Genomic DNA, 21,767 nt, shown 5'->3' on the forward strand with positions numbered 1-21,767 from the left:
GATGATATTGGCTGTGGGTTTGGCATATATGGCTTTAATTATGTTGAGATACTTTCCCTCTATACCTAACTTATAGAGGGTCTTTGTCATGAATGAGTGCTGAACTTTATCAAATGCTTTTTCAGCATCTATAGAGATGATCATATGGTCCTTGTGTTTGAGTTTATTAATATGGTGTATCACATTTATTGATTTGCGTATGTTGAACCAACCTTGCATTCCTGGGATGAATCCCACTTGATCGTGATGAATAATTTTTCGTATATGTTGCTGTATTCTGTTTGCTAGTATTTTGGTGAGGATTTTTGCATCTATATTCATCAAGGATATCGGCCTGTAGTTTTCTTTTTGGGTTATATCTTTACCTGGTTTTGGTATCAGGATGATGTTTGCTTCATAGAGTGAGTTTGGGAGATTTACGTCCGTTTCAATCTTTTGGAATAGTTTGTAAAGAATCGGTGTCAATTCCTCTTTGAATGTTTGGTACAATTCTGCTGTGAATCCATCTGGTCCTGGGCTTTTCTTTGTTGGGAGCCTTCTGATAACAGCTTCAATCTCCTTTATTGTTATTGGTCTGTTCAAATTTTCTACGTCTTCATGGTTCAGTTTTGGGAGCTTGTGTGTGTCCAGAAATTTATCCATTTCCTCCAGATTTTCAAATTTGTTGGCATATAGTTGTCTATAGTAGTCTCGAATGATTCCTTGTATTTCAGATGAATCAGTTGTAATATCGCCTTTTTCATTTCTAATTTTTGTTATTTGAGTCTTCTCTCTTCTTTTTTTTGTTAGCCATGCTAATGGTTTGTCAATTTTATTTATCTTTTCAAAAAACCAACTTTTTGATTCGTTGATCTTTTGAATTGTTTTTTGGTTTTCAATTTCATTCAGTTCTGCTCTGATCTTAATGATTTCTTTCCATCTGCTAACTTTAGGTTTGGATTGTTCTTGTTTTTCTAGTTCTTTAAGGTGAAGTGTTAGGTTGTTCACTTGCCATCTTTCCATTCTTCTGAAGTGAGCGTTTAATGCAATAAATTTCCCCCTTCAATACTGCTTTTGCAGTATCCCACAGGTTTTGGTATGATGTATCATTGTTTTCATTAGTTTCAATAAATTTTTTGATTTCCTGCTTGATTTGTTCTTGATTTTATTAATTTGAGTCTTCCCCCTTTTTTTCTTAGACTACCTAAAGGTTTGTAAATTTCATTTATCTTTATAAAAAAAAAACCAACTCTTTGTTTTATAGATCTTTTGTATTGCCTTTTTAGTCTTAACTTTATTTCTGCTCCAATCTTTATTATTTTTTTCCTTCTATGTATTTAGGGTTTGGATTACTCTAATTTTTCTAGGTCCTTGAGCTGCTGTGTTATGTTTTTTATTTGCGATCTTTCTATTTTTTGTATGTAGGTATTGATTGCTGTAAAATTCCCTCCTGGAACTGCTTTTGCTATACCCAACAGGTTTGGTATGTTATGTTTCCATTACCATTTCTCCCTAGCAACTTCTTAATTTTTTTCTTAATTTTTTCCTTGATCCAATCATTGTTCAGGGACTAGTTGTCTAATTTCCATGTATTTGTATAGTTTTCTAAGTTCTTCTTGTTATTGATTTCTAGTTTTATTGCATTGTGTTCACAAAAGATATTTGATACGTTTTCTGTTTTTTAAATTTGTTGAGACTTGTTTTGTGACCTACCATGTGACGTATCCTGGAGAATGCTCCATGTGCTGTTGAGAAAAATTTGTATTCTACAGTTGTTGAGTAGAATGTTCTATAGATGGCTGTCAAGTCCGTTTGGTCTAGGATGCAGTTTAACTCTGCTGTTTTTTTGTTGATTTTTCCTCTGCAGGATATGTTCATTGCTAAAAGTGTGATGTTAAAGTTCCCTGCAGTTATTGCATCAAAATCTCTATCTCACTTTAGGTCTATTAACATTTGCTTTATATATTTAGGTGTACCGATGGCGGATGCATATATATTTACAATTGTTATATCCTCGTGGTGAATTGACCCTTCATCATTATATGAGGGTAACTCAAAAAGTTAATGGAAAGTAGAATTAAAAGAAAATATAAATCTTTCCATTAACCTTTTGAAGGCCCTTGTGTATCACCTTCCCTATCTCTTGTTACAGATTTTGACTTAAACTCTAATTTATCTGATATAAGTATAGGTACTCCTGCTCCCCTTTGGTTTTCATTTGTATGGAATCTTTTTTTATTCCTTCAATTTCAGTCTATGTGTGTCTTTACAGGTGATGTGAGTTTCCCATAAGCAGCATGTATTTTGGTCTTTTTTTTTTTTTTTTTTTACATCTATTTAGCCATTCTATGTCTTTGAACTGGAGAATTTAATCCATTTACATTTAAGGTATTTATCTATAAGTAAGGTCTAACTCTTGCCATTTTTTATTTGTTCTTTAGCTTTTTTGTAGTTATTTTCTTCTTTTCTACCCCTCTTGCTGTCTTATGGTTAGTTAAAACACACTCTAGTGGTGTGTTTTGATTTCTTGCATTTTATTTTTGGTGTATCTGTTATAGGTTTTTGTTTTGTGGTGACTATGAGGCTTATGAAAAAAATATGGTAGTTATAACAACTTATTTTAGGCTGATAGCAACTTAAATTTGTTTGTAAAGATGGGAAAAGAAACAAAGAACAAAAAATAAATTTAAAAAAAATTTTAAACTTTATACTTTATCTCCATTTCCTCCCACATTTCACGTTTGGGATTTTTGATGTCCCACTTTATATCATTTTACATTGCCTATCTCTTGATAAGTTAGAGTAGTTTTTATTATCTTTAATAGTTTTACCCTTCAGTCATCATACTAGAGATAAAGGTGGTTTATGTATCATGTTTACAGTATTCTGAGTTCACACAGAAACTTACTCTTTCCAGTGATGGAACAACTTTCGGACGTTTTCCTGGTTTATGTTAGGACCTCTTTCTTCCTGTTTAAAGAGCTCCCTTTAGCATTTCTTGAAAGACAGGTCTGCTGGTGATAAGCTCTCTCAGCGTTTGTTTGTCTGGAAAATCTTTATCTCTCCTTCACTGCTGAAGGACAAATTTGCTGGGTACAGTATTGTTTTTTGGCAGTTCTTTTTCCACAGGACTTTGAATACATCATCCAACTCCCTCACGACCTGTAAGATTTCTGCTGAGAAGTCTGCTACCAGGTGAATTAAGACTCCCTTGTGTGTTATTTGCTCTTTTTTCTCTTGCTGATTTCAGAATTTTCTTTTCATCTTTGACCTTTGAGAGGTTGATTATGATATGTCTTAGGGTAGACTTATTTGGGTTGAACCTGACTGGTGACTTTTGACCTTCCTGTATGTAAATATTTGTATCTTTCCCTAGGTTTGGGAAGTTTTCTGTTATTATCTCTTTGAATAAGCTTTCTATACCTTTGGCATTCTCAAGTCCCTCTTATACTCCAATGACTTGAATATTTGCTCTTTTGATCTGTCCCATAGTTTCTGTAGGTTTTGTTGGTTCCATTTCATTCTTTTTTTTCTTTTTTCCCCTCCACCTTTGTATTTTCAAATACCCTGTCTTTAAGCTCAGTAATTCTTTCCTCTGCTTGATCAGTTATGCTGTCAAAGCCCTTTATTGCATATTTCATTTGGTTCAATGTGTGTTTCGACTCCAGGATTTCTGCTTTATTTTTCTATATTGTTTCAATCTCTTTGTTAAATTTCTCTGATGCATTACCAAATTGCTTCTCTGTGTTCTCTTGAATTTCACTGAGTTTCTGAAGAACAGCTATTTGGGGTTCTTTGAGAGGTCACACATCTCCATTGCTTTAGGGTCAGTCTCTGCAGAGTGCCTTATTTTGCCCAATTGAGGAGGTCATGGTTGGCTGAATGTTTTTGATGTTTGTGGGCATGTGACAACATGTGCACACTGAAGGATTAGGTATCTATTCCACTCACTTGGCTTTGTAACTGCCTGTCTACCCAGAGATTTTAAATAGGTTTTCTGTGTACTGTGAGCCTGTAGTCACTGTCACTGTTTCAGCATTAGGTGGCAACCTAAGCCCAGTTTTACCGTTTGTGGTAGGTATGTTATTTCTTTTCTAACACTAGAGGGCGCCTAAGCCCAGGTTTACTGTATGTCTGGTATTATAAAGAGGGTAGTCCTTTCTGTGTGGGGTTCAGCCACTTGCTCTTCCATCCACAGTCGCCAGTCTGGGGCTACTGAGCTCTGCCTGGCATTGGCCCTCATTGTGGTGGGCCTGGCCCTTGGCTAAAAGGCGTCCTCTGTCCAGGTGGACAATGTCTTAGTCTGGGCTGTGCTGCCTGGGGTTGAGGGAGGGATGGGGTGTATGGTCCTGTGCTACCATTGGCTGCTGAAGGGCTGGGCCGTGAAGTTCACAGCCACTGAGATCAGCCCAGCACAGGAGAACAAACTCCCAAGCCTTTGCTGCTATGGCCTGCCTGCCACTAAGGTTCATTCTTGACTTGAGGCTGCTGCAGTCAGTAGCTAGTGATGCCGGACAGGTGGGGTTGAGGGTCTGTCTCTGCCTGGTGCCAAAGCAAGACCAGATGCTCCATCTGTGTGTCTGGCCTGAGGCTGGTGGCCATGGGGTTCTGCCTGGTACTGGATGTCACTGTGGCCACCTAACACCAGACTCCCATCAAAGTCCTGCACTCATTTTTCTCTACCTCTCCCAAGCAGGCTTTGTCTCTCTCCAGCTGTGCTGCTTTGAGTCGGGGGAGAAATTAAGTGGGCAGCGCAATTCTGTTCTTCCTGCCCTCTTCAATGAGTCTTTTATTCTGCTAAAACCAGATACTGTGATCTCTTTCCTGGTTTCCTTAGCTCTTATGAAGGTGTTTTTCTCCGTGGATGGATGTTTAATTGCTGTGTATGTGGGGAACAATCACTGCAGGGTCCTGTTTGGCCATCTTGCTCTGCCCCTCTATTTTCTTCCATCTTTAATGATTTTCAGTAGTAGTGCATCATGATTTTCTCTGTCTCTACTTATGTCTCTTGCTTTTTCCTTAACTCATTCTCAGGTACAGCTACTTACAGTCCCCCTATTCCTGTTTCCTTGTCACTGACTTGTTGTGTGTCCCTGTTACAGATGGAGCAGATCTGAACCTGAGACTGGTAGATGGAGTCACTGCATGTTCAGGAAGATTAGAAGTGAAATTCCAAGGAGAATGGGGGACAGTGTGTGATGATGGCTGGGACAGTCAGGATGCCGCTGTGGCGTGTCAGCAACTGGGATGTCCAACTGCCGTCACTGCCATCGGTCGAGTTAATGCCAGTGAGGGATCTGGACACATTTGGCTTGACAGTGTTTCCTGCCAGGGGCATGAATCTGCTCTCTGGCAGTGTCAACACCGCGAATGGGGCAAGCATTATTGCAGTCACAATGAAGACGCGGGTGTGACATGTTCTGGTAAGTCAGAACAAAACAAAACAAGAAACAGAGAGGAGAGGACCTGTGTTCTTTAAGAATAGGAATAAGTGAGATGAGAGAGGTAGATATACCTAATAAAGTCTTTGTGGGGAATTCCTTTACATTTGTGAGGAATCTTTGACATGTTCTTTTTTCTAGTTTGCAGGGTTGTCTGAAGCTAGCCTCTGTAATAAATAAATATTCAGACTTCTGTTAGGAACCACACCTCAAATTCTACCTGGGGGTCAGAGAGACAAAATTTTATAGGAATCTCTTTTGTATCTGACTTGCTCATATTTTTCTGCCATTGACAATTTTTAAGAACCCTTGAAACTACAATCCCATTCCTAACCTAATTCACAGTCTATATCTGCTGTTTCTTTAAAAGTTCAGAAATAGGTAAGACATAATTTCTAGCGTTTCAGTATCTAGGAAGGAGGGAGACAAAAAATACCCTTTGGAAGCTATCTTTCATATGTATCTATGCCTAAAACCGTGTTTCTTTTGCAGATGGTTCAGATCTGGAGCTGAGACTTGTAGGTGGAGGCAGCCGCTGTGCTGGGACAGTGGAGGTGGAAATTCAGAAACTGTTAGGGAAGGTGTGTGACAGAGGCTGGGGACTGAAAGAATCTGATATAGTTTGCAAGCAGCTGGGGTGTGGATCTGCACTCAAAACATCCTATCAAGTGTATTCCAAAATTAAGGCTACAGACATATGGCTGTTTGTAAGCAGCTGTAATGGAAATGAAACTTCTCTTTGGGACTGCAAAAATTGGCAGTGGGGTGGACTTCCCTGTGAAAACTATGAAGAAGTCAAAATTACCTGCTCAGGTAAGACTTTCAATCAACTCGTTGAGAAGTTTAATTCCAAGAGTGTAAATTTTCTGTAATATTCTTGAAACTGAAAAGAAACATTGGTCCCGATGACTAGATCATTCTCAAGAAACCAGAAAATATCTATACAGATTCCGCTGTGAGATTCTCAGATAAATTTACAATCCAGTTTGTGCCTTGGATAAGGGTATTTGGTGTTTGCTCACTTTGGCTTTTGAGTAATTTTTAAACCAATGGAGGTGTAAAAGATTAAGAGGGATTAAAATTTTAAATTTAGAATCAAATACATTTCATGGGAATGTCACTAAATATAGACTGACATGACTTAACCTTAAGCACCTCCTATCTTACTATGAAAGGACTTTCTTCTTTCTGAATATTGGTGTATATTTCACTGCAACCTCTTCTAAAAGTTCAAAAATGAGCTGTGAGTTGGTTAGGCTGTGGATAATCTTTAGTATTTTATGTTAATCATATTTATACAAATGCTAACTTTGTTGAAAAGTGATGCCTTTTCAAAAACACTAAAGTAATATATTGACATAACTATAGCTGTTACTCATGGTGAAAAAACCTTAGAGAAACCAGACTAAGACAAAAGCACTAAACATGTAGAGACCTAGTTATAAGGTGGAAACTTATCTGCTGCATGTCCACTAATCTATCATATTGCCCCAGATACCTCCCAACCTATCTATGCCCCTAGGTGCATTCCCCTGATGTTGCAAATTATGTTTACTTCTGGTTAGAAGGGAATGATCCTCTGACTGCAAAAAGGCAGTCTTTTAAGATATAAATTTGAGTTGCTTAAAGCTTTTAAGATAACAGCACAGAGTATTTTAAAGTATGCCAGGAGATTAGTGTTTATCATCTCTCTTTATTTTAATAACTGGGTGATGATTGGGAAATCTACCAAAGGTCTTTTTGTTACAGTTTCCTTAAAAGAAAAATGTAGGTAATAACAATTCCTACCTCACAAGAATTACACAGCAAGTGATAAGTAAATGTTAGCTAATATGATTATGCGTATTAGTGTTATCTATTTTTACTGACAGACTGAACTTTGTGACAGACTTTTTAGCCCACCTGACCTCAAATACCTAAAACAGAATCAGACAACATTATAAGTGCTTAATAATATTTGTTGGAAGGATAAATTATTGTATAAATGGTAAGAAAACATGCAATGATCTTGAAGACAAAGTACATGAAAATATTTAAAATTTAATAGTATATTTATAGTCATAGCATAGATTTCTTGGAAAGAGGACTTAGACGCAAGGAGACAACTTCGTAAGCTGTTGCAAAATCACATTCATGCTTAGCAATAAATACAGAGAAGAAGCAATATGCTGGAGGACTGGCAGACATTGGTGGCTTTCTACATGTGCACCGTATTGTGAGGCTCAAGACTCTAGGCTCTGGAATACTCTACCTAGCTTCAGATCCTGGCCCCTCACTAACTTGTGTGACCTTATTAGCAAATTACTACATCTTTCTGTGCTTCAGTTTCCTTGTCTGTAGAATTGGAATGATATTAATAATTTTTCCTAAGGCAATTTTAGGGGTTAAGTGAAATAATGTTTGTTATATACTTATTAAAATGCCATAAAGTGCTCTTAATGTTCATTACGATTATGCTTATTACCATTATTTGTGGTGAGATAAAAAAGTGGTTTGATTTTAGGTGATTCTTATTTAGACTAGATATCATTAACTGAGTAAAGAATACAGTGGGCTTATAATAACTTGTTCAATTGTGAACACCTTAAATTCCAGACATCCAAGTAGATATGTTTATGAAAATAAAATTTAAAAGTATAGATGAAAACATATTTATTGGCAGTTGAGAGAAGATTCCATTGATTGAGCAGTTGAGAAGGCCGAGGACAAAACTTCGATTCAAGGAATACACGAAGAGGTTGGATAAGGCACTGCCAGAAAGGAGGAAGGAGAAAACAGGAGAGAGGGTCACATGTATCAAGTGTATCAGATGTCAAAGGGAAGAAGTCTGATGTCCAGGTTGAAAACTGGAAGTATATTGGAAAAACTTTACATAGAAGCCGTCAAAAAGATTGAAGCAGACCTCAGGTTACAGTGAGGAGAGGACTGAGCTCAGGATTAAGAGATAGAGACAGTGGATCCACATAATTTATGGTCTATGATGTTATGAATAATGTAAGGAAAATAAATGTTGGAAGAAAAGTGTTACTATTGCCTCTGGGGATGGTTGGCCATGCAGGGCAGAGTTCCAGACTTCTCTCAGATGGACAGATCCAATGGCTAGAGGGGGTGCCGGAGACCAGCTCCGCAGGATTCATTGGACCTGAATAGGTGGTGTGGCGTCGGCGAGGAAAGAAAGAGATGGACCACCGATGTCTAGTGCAAGTGTGGATGACAACCACAAAAATTTTGCTTTATTTATATGCTTTTTACCTAATCTTTTACACATTGATGTATCTTTTAATCAGAATATTTTTTATTTTGTTTCTATTGAAAAAGAAAGGTCAAAACGTTCCAAGGCACTCATGCTGTGACAAAAACATCTACTCACTCATCAATAGGTCACCCCAAAGCCTGTGGCTTATGGCCAGGAAACCATACAATAGCAGCATGTTTGGCTTTAAAGAGCGTCAGACTTTTAGTTTGAACCGTAATTCTTAACCTTCTTAACTTAAAATTTAACCCTATTTTAATCTTACCTATACTCACTATACTTGATTTTAATAACATTGATTAGTTATGGTTAACAATTTAATATTGCTTATACTCTATATTGACTATTTTAATTTATAATCAAAATCACAATGTTTATACCTTTTATTTCCCTGTCAATAGACTCTGGGAACAGCACAGGGGACAAAGTGAAAAGTTAAATGATCCTATTCAAACTAACAAAAACACACTGTATCATTCTTATTACTAGGGAAAGAACATGTTCTTGGTAAATCAAGTGAACCTGTGGGAGTGGGGAGAAACAAAGAAATCTGTAACTGGTTGTGATCAATTAGTTATAAACATTACTGCACCCAGAACCCACCGTCTCCCTGGGGGAATGTGGATAGAAACTTAACATAATAGCTTCATCGCACACGTACAAGAGCACGACCACAGCCACAATGGGTCCATGCACACATCACTAACAAGGAAGATTAATGACAAAATTAAATGGAGCCAACCCATACCGGGAACATGCATCAAAAACACCTTTACTACTGACAATATCTTTTAAATAAACCAGTTAATTTTGAGGTATTTTAACATGTCCTTTTGAGAAACTCCAGGGAATTTCCCAAAGCCATACTAAGCCAAAAGGTTAGGCTGTTTAATTCTGGGAAGGCTTGTCAAGCAACCAAAGGTGAACAAACAAGAACTTCCATGGAGCCGTGCCACACACACGGGACCCCCTTGTAGCCTGCAGAACAAGGGGTATCACTCCTCAGCCTCCCATGCCGTTCCCTAAAGCAGGACGGCTCACGGCAAGGGGGCGTCTAGAGTTTGCTATGCCCAACTCTAGGCAGAAGAGCCAAGGGGGACAAGTGCGAAACCCACGGAGCACCCTGGCCCCCGTTTCCCACTCTTCACTCCCTTCCTCCCCCAGTCATGAAGGAAAGTCTGAGAATCATGTTATCGCTCACTGAAATGTCACTGTTTTTCAGCCCACAGGGAACCCAGACTGGTTGGAGGGGACATTCCCTGCTCGGGTCGTGTGGAAGTGAAACATGGTGATACGTGGGGCTCCGTCTGCGATTCGGACCTCTCCCTGGAAGCTGCCAGTGTGCTATGCAGGGAATTACAATGTGGCACAGTCGTCTCCATCCTGGGAGGAGCTCACTTTGGAGAAGGAAATGGACAGATTTGGGCTGAAGAATTCCAGTGTGAGGGGCACGAGTCCCACCTTTCACTCTGCCCAGTAGCGCCCCGCCCAGATAGGACTTGCAGCCACAAAAGGGATGTTGGAGTAGTTTGCTCAAGTGAGACCTAGAGAGCATCTACACTTTGTTTCCACACTGTGGAGGGGGCGGGGTTAGGTAGCCACAGCTGTCTTTTCTAAAGCCCTGTCTCCTTCCAGGATACACAGAAATCCGCTTGGTGGATGGCAAGTCCCCATGTGAGGGGAGAGTGGAGCTCAAGGTGCTTGGGGCCTGGGGGTCTCTCTGCAACTCTCACTGGGATATAGAAGATGCCCAAGTTTTTTGCCAGCAGCTTAAATGTGGAGTTGCCCTTTCTACGCCAGGAGGAGCACATTTTGGGAAAGGAAATGGTCGGGTCTGGAGGCACATGTTTCACTGCACTGGGACTGAGCAGCACATGGGAGATTGTCCCGTAACTGCTCTGGGTGCAGCACCATGTTCTTCAGGTCAACTGGCCTCCGTAATCTGCTCAGGTAAGAGGATAAAGAGCGGCCAGTGCTGAGCCTCCCCTGTGGTGGCATGGTTAGGAGCAGGTGTACCTATAAGGATGAAGAAGAAAAGTAAAAGGGAATGATCCATTTTGAGGGGTCATGAGAAGTATGTCAGAATATAAAACTCATGTGTCTTTCTAGAGGGCAAATGAACTTCATTTCCACTCACCGCATAGTTACCTAGTGTTTATTGTGTGCAAAGCCCTTCTCAAAGCACCTGGTTCACTCTCGGCCTCATCGACCCATCCACCTTCTTCTTTCTCTAAATCTTTCTCTTCAACTTCTCATCCGTCTGACCTCCCCTCTTCACCTCAAACTTTTGTGTCTTCTATGACTGAGCAGTTTGGTGTTTGCAGGAAACCAGACCCAGACGCTACCTCTGTGCAATACATCATCTGTAGACCCAACAAGCTCTGCCATTCCAGAAGAAAGTGCTGTTGCCTGCGTAGGTAAGAATCAGTGACCAATCTATAAAAATGATCTTAATCCATAGGAATGCATTTTATTAATTTTTTTTTTTTCTTTTTCCAGGGAATGGTCAACTTCGCCTGGTAAATGGAGGAGATCGCTGTGCTGGGAGAGTGGAGATTTATCATGAGGGCTCCTGGGGCACCATCTGTGATGACAGCTGGGACCTGAGTGATGCCCATGTGGTGTGCAGACAGCTGGGCTGTGGACTGGCCATTAATGCCACTGGTTCTGCTCATTTCGGGGAAGGAACAGGACCCATCTGGCTGGACGAGATAAACTGCAGTGGAAGAGAATCTCATATTTGGCAGTGTCACTCACATGGCTGGGGGCGGCACAACTGCAGGCACAAGGAGGATGCAGGAGCCATCTGTTCAGGTGAATTTTGCACACAACCTCTGGTCACAATTACATAAAAAAGAACTGAGGTGAAGCAAAGTGTAGCAAGGATATTACTCTGAAATATTTCCCTGAAAAGCAGATTCAAAGGAAACTATTGAAAGAGTCAAAATCCCAGAAGTGTGGGTTTGTTGAGTAAGTGCTAGCTACCTCGTGTGCAAGGTAGTATAGTATTATAGAGGAAAAAACAGAGATGGGCTTGTATATCATGAAATAACAACAAAATCGGTAGTGAAATTCTTTTAGAAATATATGTGGACCTGGATATTGGGTAAGGATTTGATAGCACCACTTAATAATTACAATATTAATAAAGAAGTAGAATAAAAAGGACAAGAAGAAATACATTTGGTGCATCATTGCAGAGAAAACCGTAATTATCATGCCCAGGTAGTATTTCATGGCAGATAAATGAGACTTACTTGTCATAGGAGTAAAAATGATCATAAGAGTTCACTGCTTTGTACACACAGTGAGCTTCAGAAACTATTGTGAAGCAGGAAAATGCACTATGTGGCAATATATTGGAGAAACGATTGTGAAGCAGGAAAATGCACTATGTGGCAATATATTGGAGAAACTATTGTGAAGCAGGAAAATGCATTCTGTGGTAATACATTGGGGAAAGCAGTACTATGACTGGGTGACTTAGGGAAGCGAAAAGCTCTGCATGCTGGAAGTGGTTCATTCCTATTCAGTGACGTAAACCTAGTAAAGGATATGCATAGAAAACCTTAAAGTGTCAGAAAGGAAAATATTTCATTTTAAGATAATGTGCACAAAACATTGGTTTGAGTGCTTATTTCACTAAATTTTAACTATCAAGCACAGTTGCCAAAAAGAAAAATAAAAAAAGAACAGAATAAGATTCTCGAAGCTAAAACTTCAGTAATTTAGGAAGAAAATTCAAACTATATAATTGAAAAAGAGGCTGTGAGCCTTTGATTGAGATCCAGAAAGCATCTTAGGATCATTGATGTCATTCTTTAGAGGTCCCCAAGTATAAAATCCAAGACTAGAAAGACAGAAGTTATTTATAGAATAAATGCTATGTTTTACAAAAACCTACTAGACCATCCAGAAGTTACTAAAGAATTACCAGTAATTTATGTACATATTTTTAAAGCCATCCTCACATCAGAGTAAAGGGAGGGAGTCTTCCAAATCTTCAGAGAAGATGCGAAACTACTAATTCTGTATTTCGTCACAGAGTTCATGTCCCTGAGACTGGCCAGTGACACCAGCAGAGAGACCTGTGCAGGGCGACTGGAAGTTTTTTACAATGGAGCGTGGGGCAGCGTTGGCAGGAGTAACATGTCTGCGACCACCGTGGGGGTGGTATGCAGGCAGCTGGACTGTGCAGACACAGGGAATATCAACCCTGCATCTGTAGACAAGGCAACGTCCATGCACATGTGGGTGGACAATGTGCAGTGTCCAAAAGGACCTGACACGTTATGGCAGTGCTCATCATCTCCGTGGAAGCAGAGACCGGCCAGCCCCTCAGAGGAGACCTGGATCACATGTGCCAGTAAGTTTCCATTGGTCTACGTGAAAATTCCATTCTGCAGTTCCACTATCATCTTCTGAAAAAGCACATTAGGTTTACTGTATTTTCCTATTCTCACTCCAGCTTAGATTGTTAGATCTAGTTAAGCAGGAATGGGTAACCTCTGGGTAATACCCATTCTACCTGGATGTTGCAATTGGTTTTATTTAATCTGGCCTATATATATTCAGGATCTGTAATAGTTATTCCAAAGAATATAACATTTCCCATGCTGTGCTTGAAAGTTTTATTCAATTACTTTCTCTGTGAACAAAAGAGCAGAGAATATGTGATTCAGTATTTGACTATTGAATGGTCTACCTTACCTTTCCCATTTTTCTTTTAAATATTTTCTTGCTACATTAATATAGGAAGAAAAGCAGTCAGAAAGATCAGTCCTGAGGTATTTCCCCATTCCACATCTTTTTAAACTGTAAGAAGATTTCTATCTACCTGGCAATCACCCAGGCTCTTTTCTATTTGAGAGAACTTAGCATTACATATTTACAACGTTAAGTGTATTAATTTGACATTTCCTGAGTCACGCTATGATTCTTATGTCCAGGATGAAATATATTCAGCTTGCTGAAAAGATATATACTTTGGTAAAAGATAAATTTTGTAAAAAAGTATAAATTGTAAGATGCACATTAAATAAATAAAGTTTTAAGGTAGATTCTGAAAAACCATTTTCAAATATCTATTTTCCCCTGTTACCTCTTAGTAGCTTTTATCTTCTCAAAAATAACTGACATGTCTCTGATTTTTCAGATAAGATAAGACTTCGAGAAGGAAACACTAGTTGTTCTGGACGAGTGGAGGTCTGGTACAGAGGCTCCTGGGGAACGGTGTGCGACGATTCCTGGGACCTGGATGATGCTCAGGTGGTGTGTCGACAGCTGGGCTGTGGCTCAGCTCTGGAAGCACTAAAAGAAGCGACATTTGGTCAAGGGACTGGACCCATATGGCTCAACGAAGTGAAGTGCAGAGGGAATGAATCCTCCTTGTGGGACTGTCCTGCCAAACGCTGGGGGCACAGTGACTGTGGGCACAAGGAAGACGCTGCTGTGAAGTGCTCAGGTAAATGACAGGAGCCTGGATTAAGCTTGGAATCTTGGCAGCAAAGAGGGGCTGGGCAATGAAATACAGAGTGTAAAGGCTGGATGTCAGCACAGGACCTGGTGAGGGAATGGTGGTGCTTCTATCTGGAAGAAAAACGACAGAAACATTTGTAGTTATACATTGGCCTTCACTGAGGAAAAGCGTGTAACCTGTATATGTATATATAAATGTGTGTGTGTGTGCGTGTGCGTGTGCGCGTGCGCGTGCGCGTGCGTGCATATGTGCGTGCGTGCGTGCGCGTGTGTGTACCTGTGCAGAGGGAAGAAAGACTTGGAGACTCTAGTTTTAGCTGGGAAAGAGTATCTACTTGGCTGATAGGTACTAAAGGCTCAGACAAGGAAATAGAAATCTTTGTTCTGTGTATTACTCTCATAATTAAGCCTCTTCCTCTTTTTTCCTACAGATATTCCAAAGACCGAAAGATCACCAAATGCCACAGGTATAACATGATGTTTATGAGTCTGCATTACTTAGAATTCTTCTTGTTTTGAGACTTTGGGTCAGAAGAAGTTCTGAGGATTTGAGATTTGTTTCAGGGATTCTGTATCTGGCCTAAGAGAGAGTTAGTGACTGGGGATGTAGATTTTTTAGCTAAGACATTATCAGCTGTCTTGATATTTACTTTCGCATAGGTCATATTGCCATCGGGATCCTTGGGGTCCTTCTGCTGGCAGTTCTCATCGCATTGCTCTTGTGGACTCAGAAAAGAAGACAGAGACAGCGGCTTACAGGTCTGAGCCAAATTATGGTCTTTCTAATGTATCTACAGGATAAGGGGGTTCTTGGGATGAAAATAAATAAATAAAAACAAAAAACATTAGACTCAAGTGTGAAATGCCCAGAAAGCCAGAGGCTAGAAGAGGTCTGAGCAGTTTGTCAGAACAGAGGGAACAAGGCTTCAGAGGAGAAAGGGGGCTTTGGATGCGCTGTTGATTCTTGTACTCTATCTACATGTTTAATTGGGGCACTATTGAATTGATAGTTTAGAATTAATATGCTATATATGGTTTACAATGATTTCTTTTTTTGCCCAAACATTTATTACTGTTATTATAATATTCTTGTTACAAATTTTACTGTTCTGACAAGCAATGTGCTAGGCTTGGAAGGTACAGATGTGGATAACAAGTGGTGGAACTTCAAGTCTAGTGGAAGATATGTGTAAACAAATAAGTGCAGTGAATACGTGAATATGAGTAAGGAACAGAAGTGGCACAGAGGAGAAAGTAATTAACTGGAAGGGGACAGGGAGTATCAAAGACTTCTAGGAGGCTTTGAGACAAATTCTGAAGCAGGAGTTTGAAGGACTGGATTAGGATCCCTGTAGGGAGAGAGAACGGCATGTACAAGTGTAGGGACCATAAAGGGTGGCACCTTGGCTGTTCGGCAGGGAAGTAAAAGAGGAAGCTACCGATAAGGCTGGAAGGGGGAAGCAACGGATTATAATGTTCTCATATTCCACGGTAAGAACATTTGTAGTCATTAAAGAGTATTGTGTTGGGGAATGAAATAGTCAGGCTGTCTTTTGGAAAAATCTTTTGGCAACAGGACTCATGAAGGACCGAAGGAGGACCACGTAACTGACAGGAATAGCATTTTGAAATAGTTGAGAAGAGCAATGAAAAGGACTTTATAGTGAGAACGAGGAGAAGAGGAAAGATTTTTAGAAAGATTTCAGAAAAAGCACCAGGGAATCATGGAAGATGCTGGCTTCCTTGGGGGAAGAAATGAGGTCGTTGTGTGATGGCAAAATAGGGAAGATGTGGCCTTGTGCCTATTTTATTTGAGCTCGGCGGTAGGAAGGTATGGAAACAACAGGTTGGATAAAGATCAGGTATGTTTGCACTGCTGGGAAAAAGCACCCCAAGGAAGGAAAGCTTTACTGTGTTATGGTCTGCTAATTCCTAACCTAAGACCTTTGTTATCAGTTTCCTCAAGAGGAGAAAATTGCGTCCACCAAGTTCAATACCGGGAGATGAATTCTTGTCTGAATGCACATGATCTGGACCCAGGGAATTCCTCAGGTGTGTGGGTTGTTTGAGGGTCTATAGCCCAGGGGTTCAGACCAAGGGCTGCAACTGAGGCTGAGCATTCTACTTTGACGGATAGTGGGAAAAAGATCTAAAAACATGTCATAGAAAGCTTATGATGCATATAAGGGAAAAGAAAGGCAGGAATGAACTGAAAATTATTCTTAGAGAACATAAAAACTGCAATCATAGGTAGGCCCTTAGGTCAAGAGGCCTATGATTGTTTCTGACAGATGTATACAAAGAATCATGCAACAAAATCTTATGACTTGGGCCTCATCTTATTAAAACAGAAATTAATCTTCTTCAAGGCTGTCATGACAGTTTAACTTTTCTTTTTTTAAAACATAAACTTTATTGTGTAGATTTGAGGTACACAACATGATGTTATGAGACACATACACACAGTAAAAAGGTTGTGAAAGTGAAGAAAATCAGCACATCCACCATCTCTCACAGTTACCCTTTTCTGTTTGTTTGTTTTTGTGGCAAGAGCAGCAAAAATTTACTCATTTAGCAGGAATCCGTTTTGTTACCTGTCATCCTCTTGTTTACATTAGATCTCTAGACTTGACATCCTATACACGTACCACCGTGAGTCCTTTACCTACTTACCTCTTTTGCAGTTTCTTCCACTCCTATGTCCTGTTATTGTTCTTTCTCGAACTTGATATTTATTGTATTCTTCCTAAAAGTCTCATCTGTTAAACCTTCCACGTCTTCTTTTTTCACATGAGAAGCCATCACTATCCGCAGGACTAGACCACTTCTCAGTACACAATGCTTCCTTCACTGTCCTCCGTCTTCTGCTTAGCCCCTGGGCACTAATTCTGCCTCTGGACAGCATAATTCTGCTGAGTGAAAAGAAGTACCTCAGTACCCATTGTCCGTCCTCCACGAAGGCTCCTTTACCCTCTGAGAGTGCCTTCCTCTCTTCTTTATTCCACAGGATTTGGTCTTTTCTGCTACCGTGTGTAGGAACATATTTAAGGAATAAGAAAGACTTCCGGTGCCCCTTAAGTAACACACACTTGCCTTCCTAACAGGGGGCAGTGTTTTCAGATGCTCAAAGAGCTTCTCAGGCACTTGAGGCGAGGTCTGATTTATTTCCCAGTAATTATTTTCTTCCTTTCAGAAAACGCCTATGAGTCAGATGGTTTTAATGCCGCTGAACTAATTTCTGTGTCTAAATCTCCTTCTACTTCTAGAATGAAAAAGGCGGCCATTCTGAGGAACACTGAAAAGGAAAATGGGAATTTATAAACCAGTGAGGTGGGTGAGGAAAATTTATTTATTATTGTTCAAAACAGGAACATTCCTTTCGAAGTTAAAGAATTCCTCCGGCATTAGGAAGAATATATGTGTACATATATTTGCATATGCATATGTGTATATGTTTACATACTTATATATCCATGTTCAGAATATGCAAGGGCACTTCGAAAAGTTCACGGTAAGACTCATTATCTTTTAATTCTATTTTTCCACAAACTTTTTGAATTGCCCTTGTGTAACAGCTTTTTATAAATATGACTCTTCCCATTTCTTAATTACATATGTATTATGAGCAGTAACAATGGTATTATACATGGAGCTAAGGAGAAAATGGGTAAATAAATATGAATAAGTATTTTGAAGATATTACAGGAATGATTTCAGGAAAAAGATAAGACATGTGTATTACACATCTACAATTGTATAGTGCATGCGAGGATAAAGATTGTACAAGATCCTACAAGTTCAAAAAGTTTGCCTAAGAAAGTTTGTGAGATTGTAAGAATATGTGATATTTACGTTAAACTTTAAATATGACTAAAAGAGAGACTATTCCAGGGAAAGAACACAGCAAGTACAAACTGTAGAGGCATAAAAGAGAACCATGCCTTTAGGGAAAAGTAGACATTTTTAATTAAAAATACATATATGGAACATATTTATGATGACAAGTAGTGTCCTGAACACTGACAATGCAGAAATAAAAGATACTACTGAAAACGATGTAATTGTTTAATGAAAGGTCTCATAGTCCTTCCAAGGCAGTGGTACGAAGAGGTTAAGTGGAGAAAGGAGTGGTGAGAATCTAAGCTGAAAAGGCTAAACAGAGCCCTGTGATGAACGGTCTTATCTGCTGTACATCACATTCATATTTTATTTTAGGGACTGTTAGGGAAGTGGTGGTCTTTGAAAGATGAAGCTGAGGCAAGACATGATTAGATTTGCATTTTAAAATTTGCTTTTATGAGGAAAGTATAACAAAGGGAAAAAATTTTTAAATGAACAAGGCAAGAAAATTTGTTATATATCAGAAAGAAAAGATGAATTAGTGGATATATTTTGTTTTTAAAAAATTGGGGGAGGACTATACATTTAGAAATGATACGTAGAAAAAGTATGGATTTTTAAAAAAAATGACATATGACATATGAGAAATAAAGACTGAGACAAAGGATAAGAGTTGGAACTCTTAAAAGCATATAAAATATAAGGTATTAATATCTATGAAAAGCAAATTTTATACACATGGAGCTCTTATAAATTGTATAGAGCATGAAAAGGGTAATATATATGTATATAAATTTTATGTGTGTGTACAATATACAATGGATAATTGGACAAAGCTATGAAAAAGCAATTTGCACAGAATAAATTCCAAATGTCAAGTGGACACTATAAAAACACTCAAATGCAACAGTTACATCTAGAGAATCTGAGTTATAATTAACAATGAAATATCACTTTATATACGAATGAGACTAACAAAAATTTTAAATAGCATCAATATTTATTGCTTGGTGGGAATACAGAGAAAAAGATAATTTCAAACACTGCAACCCTGCTCTTGGAAGTGAGAGGTATTGTAGGCAGCATTTGGAGAAAACAATTTAGCAACTTCTACTGAAAAAACACAAAAAACAAAAAAACAAAACTTCATGGATCCTTTGACCCAATAAATCTAATCCTGAGAATTTCTTCCATACGCATAAACTCACTACTATGTAAGGACGTATGTACAAGAATTCCTTTTTGTGGTGCTGTTAATAGCGACCAAAAACTGGTAACAAAGTGAATAGAAGTTGATAGGGTGGTGGCTGGAAAAATCATGGTTTAGCCAACTAAAAAAGGAAATATCAGCCATAAAAATGTAATAATACGATTCCACTTCTGTGATCATGTTATTGGCTATAATTAAATATAATGTTTACATCTATAAAATTATACATGTCTATCTGTATAAAGAAATAAAAATTCTGACAGCATTGTAAACTGAGGACTATGAATAACTTGATTTATAATTTCAAACATATGAATATTTTCTGATGTGGTAAGTAATGATTCAACTACCTTCTCCTTAAAGAGTAATTGTTGCTGAATAACTTGGAATGCTTTTTAAAATGGGCATTTTTTGATGTTACTGTAGTTCCGTAGAATAAAAGTAATTCTTATGCACACTGAAGTTCAAAAACATTGCAATTAAGTTTTCTGCTATGGAAAGTAGTATGCTTTTTAATATAAGTGAGCTTGTCTGTATTATAATGTAATGCATTCTGTGCATATTTCTATTTATGCCTTTAGTTCAGCCTTTAAGATACCTTGATGAAGACCCGGACTATAGAATGGAGCAAGAATCCACCCCATTCACTGATGATTACAATTGTGTTTCTATAGAGTCCTTTGTTTTCCAGTATTGCAAAGACTGCTGCTTAATTCATAAAAATTAAGTTCATAAATGTGAGCACTTAATAGTGTATATAAAAGTTTCAAGGGGGTTAAATAAAAAAGAATATTGCTGATTTGAGTTTGTCTTAACTTCTTGTCTCAATTTTATGAAATTTTGAAAGGGCGTTCCAAATTTTTTAGGGTTTCATAAGTATGACTTGATGTCTTTTCATTTGACAGTGCTTTAATTTGCATATACTATATATTTTTCTAGTTTGATTTAAATAACAATTTTTTTATTACCAAATTGAAATAAGTTTATTTTTACTTTAGCTTTTTTAAGAAAGGGAAAGTTAATGACATTGAAGAGTCTATTAATATACGGTTAACTCTATAAGGCATGACTCTCATTGGTTCTTTAACTGCTTTTTGTCACTGCAATTCTGTTCACTGACATAAAATACACAGAAACAGCCGGTAAAAGTACAAAGCCTCAGTGGTTTAGTTCCGCATATCTCAGGACACTATAATTGAAGATGAAATGAATGCAAACGTTATGTCTTTTCTATATAAATATAACAATTAGAAAGTAAATTCATGTATTACTGAAAATCACTTACGCATGATATTAACGTGAAGAGAAGATAGCATTTGAAATAATTCAACACTAAGCTTAGATTACAGTCCATTAACTTGTTAAATATCCCAGTTCTTCTATGCAAATTGATTTTTAATTAACTTTTTAAATGACAAATTAAAATTGTCATTTAAAAAATTAATTAAAAAATAATTAATTAAAATTTAATTGTCATTAAAATCAAAATATTATGTAGTACACATTTTGAAATATGTATACATTGTGGAATTTCTAGATGAAGCTTATTAACGTGCATTAACTCATGTACTTATTTTTGTGTTGAGAACACTTAAAATCTGCTTCTCTTAGCAATTTTTTCAAGAATAAAAGACACTGTTTTTAACTATAGTCAACATATTGTACAATAGATCTCTTGAACTTACTCCTCCTAAATGAAATTTCGTACCCATTGACCAACATCCCCACTTCCCCGTCGCACACACGCACACCCAGCTCCTGGTAATCACCATTTTCTCTCTGCTTCAGCTTTTTCAGCTATGATTTCAGCTTTTTCAGATTCCATATATAAATGAGATCATACGATACTTGTTTTTCTGTGCCTGTCTTATTTCACTTAACGTCGTGTCCTCTAGGATCATCCGTGTTGTCGGAAATGACAGAATTTCCTTCTTTTTAAAGGCTAAATAGTACTCCATTGTGTCTATATACCAATTTTCTTTATCCACTAATCTGCCGATGGGCACTTAGATTGATTCCATATCTTGGCCATCCTGAATAATACTGCAATGAATGTAGAAGTGCAGGTGTCTGTTCAACATACTGATTTTATTTATTTTGGACATATACCCAGCAGTAAGATTGCTGGATCTTATGGTAGTTCTATTCTTAGTGTTTAAGGAAACTCCATATTGTTTTCCATAATGGCTGCACTAATTTACATTCTAACCAATGCTGTAGAAGGGCTCCTTTTTCTGCATGTCCTCACCAACACCTCTCTTCCCTCTTTCTGATAATAGCCATTCTAACAGTTGTATTAGGTCCCCACTCTTAAAATCTCATTTAATCGTAATTACCTCCCTAAAGGTCCTATCTCCAAATACAGTCACATTGGAAGTTAGGGCTCCAACGTATAAACCTTGGAAGGACAGTTCAATCCATGGAATAACGATGGCCATAAAGAAAATCCTTCCTCAGTCAAAGCTTCAGGTGAAAATACAGCCCCAGCTTATGATATAATCACAGCCTTGTGAGAGAGTTTAAAGCAGGATACCCAGCTACTTCCCAAAAAGGAAGGTTATTACAT

At 38.3% G+C, this 21,767-nt stretch overlaps 1 protein-coding gene across 1 annotated transcript in view; it reads left to right on the plus strand.

Annotated features, from left to right (window-relative positions):
* The window catches only part of CD163 (CD163 molecule), a 29,844-nt gene extending 12,372 nt beyond the window's left edge, over window positions 1–17,472 (plus strand). The window contains exons 5-16 of the mRNA XM_063075904.1: window positions 5,082–5,402; window positions 5,913–6,233; window positions 9,896–10,210; window positions 10,309–10,623; window positions 10,998–11,090; window positions 11,173–11,487; window positions 12,719–13,039; window positions 13,829–14,137; window positions 14,583–14,618; window positions 14,812–14,910; window positions 16,108–16,203; window positions 17,345–17,472. Of these exons, the coding sequence (XP_062931974.1) occupies window positions 5,082–5,402; window positions 5,913–6,233; window positions 9,896–10,210; window positions 10,309–10,623; window positions 10,998–11,090; window positions 11,173–11,487; window positions 12,719–13,039; window positions 13,829–14,137; window positions 14,583–14,618; window positions 14,812–14,910; window positions 16,108–16,203; window positions 17,345–17,472 (2,669 nt within the window). The remainder of the gene's footprint in view (window positions 1–5,081; window positions 5,403–5,912; window positions 6,234–9,895; window positions 10,211–10,308; window positions 10,624–10,997; window positions 11,091–11,172; window positions 11,488–12,718; window positions 13,040–13,828; window positions 14,138–14,582; window positions 14,619–14,811; window positions 14,911–16,107; window positions 16,204–17,344) is intronic.
* The last annotated feature ends 4,295 nt before the right edge of the window (window positions 17,473–21,767 follow it).

The sequence above is a fragment of the Cynocephalus volans genome, chromosome 12, assembly GCF_027409185.1.
Source record: "Cynocephalus volans isolate mCynVol1 chromosome 12, mCynVol1.pri, whole genome shotgun sequence".
Classification (NCBI taxonomy): domain Eukaryota; kingdom Metazoa; phylum Chordata; class Mammalia; order Dermoptera; family Cynocephalidae; genus Cynocephalus; species Cynocephalus volans.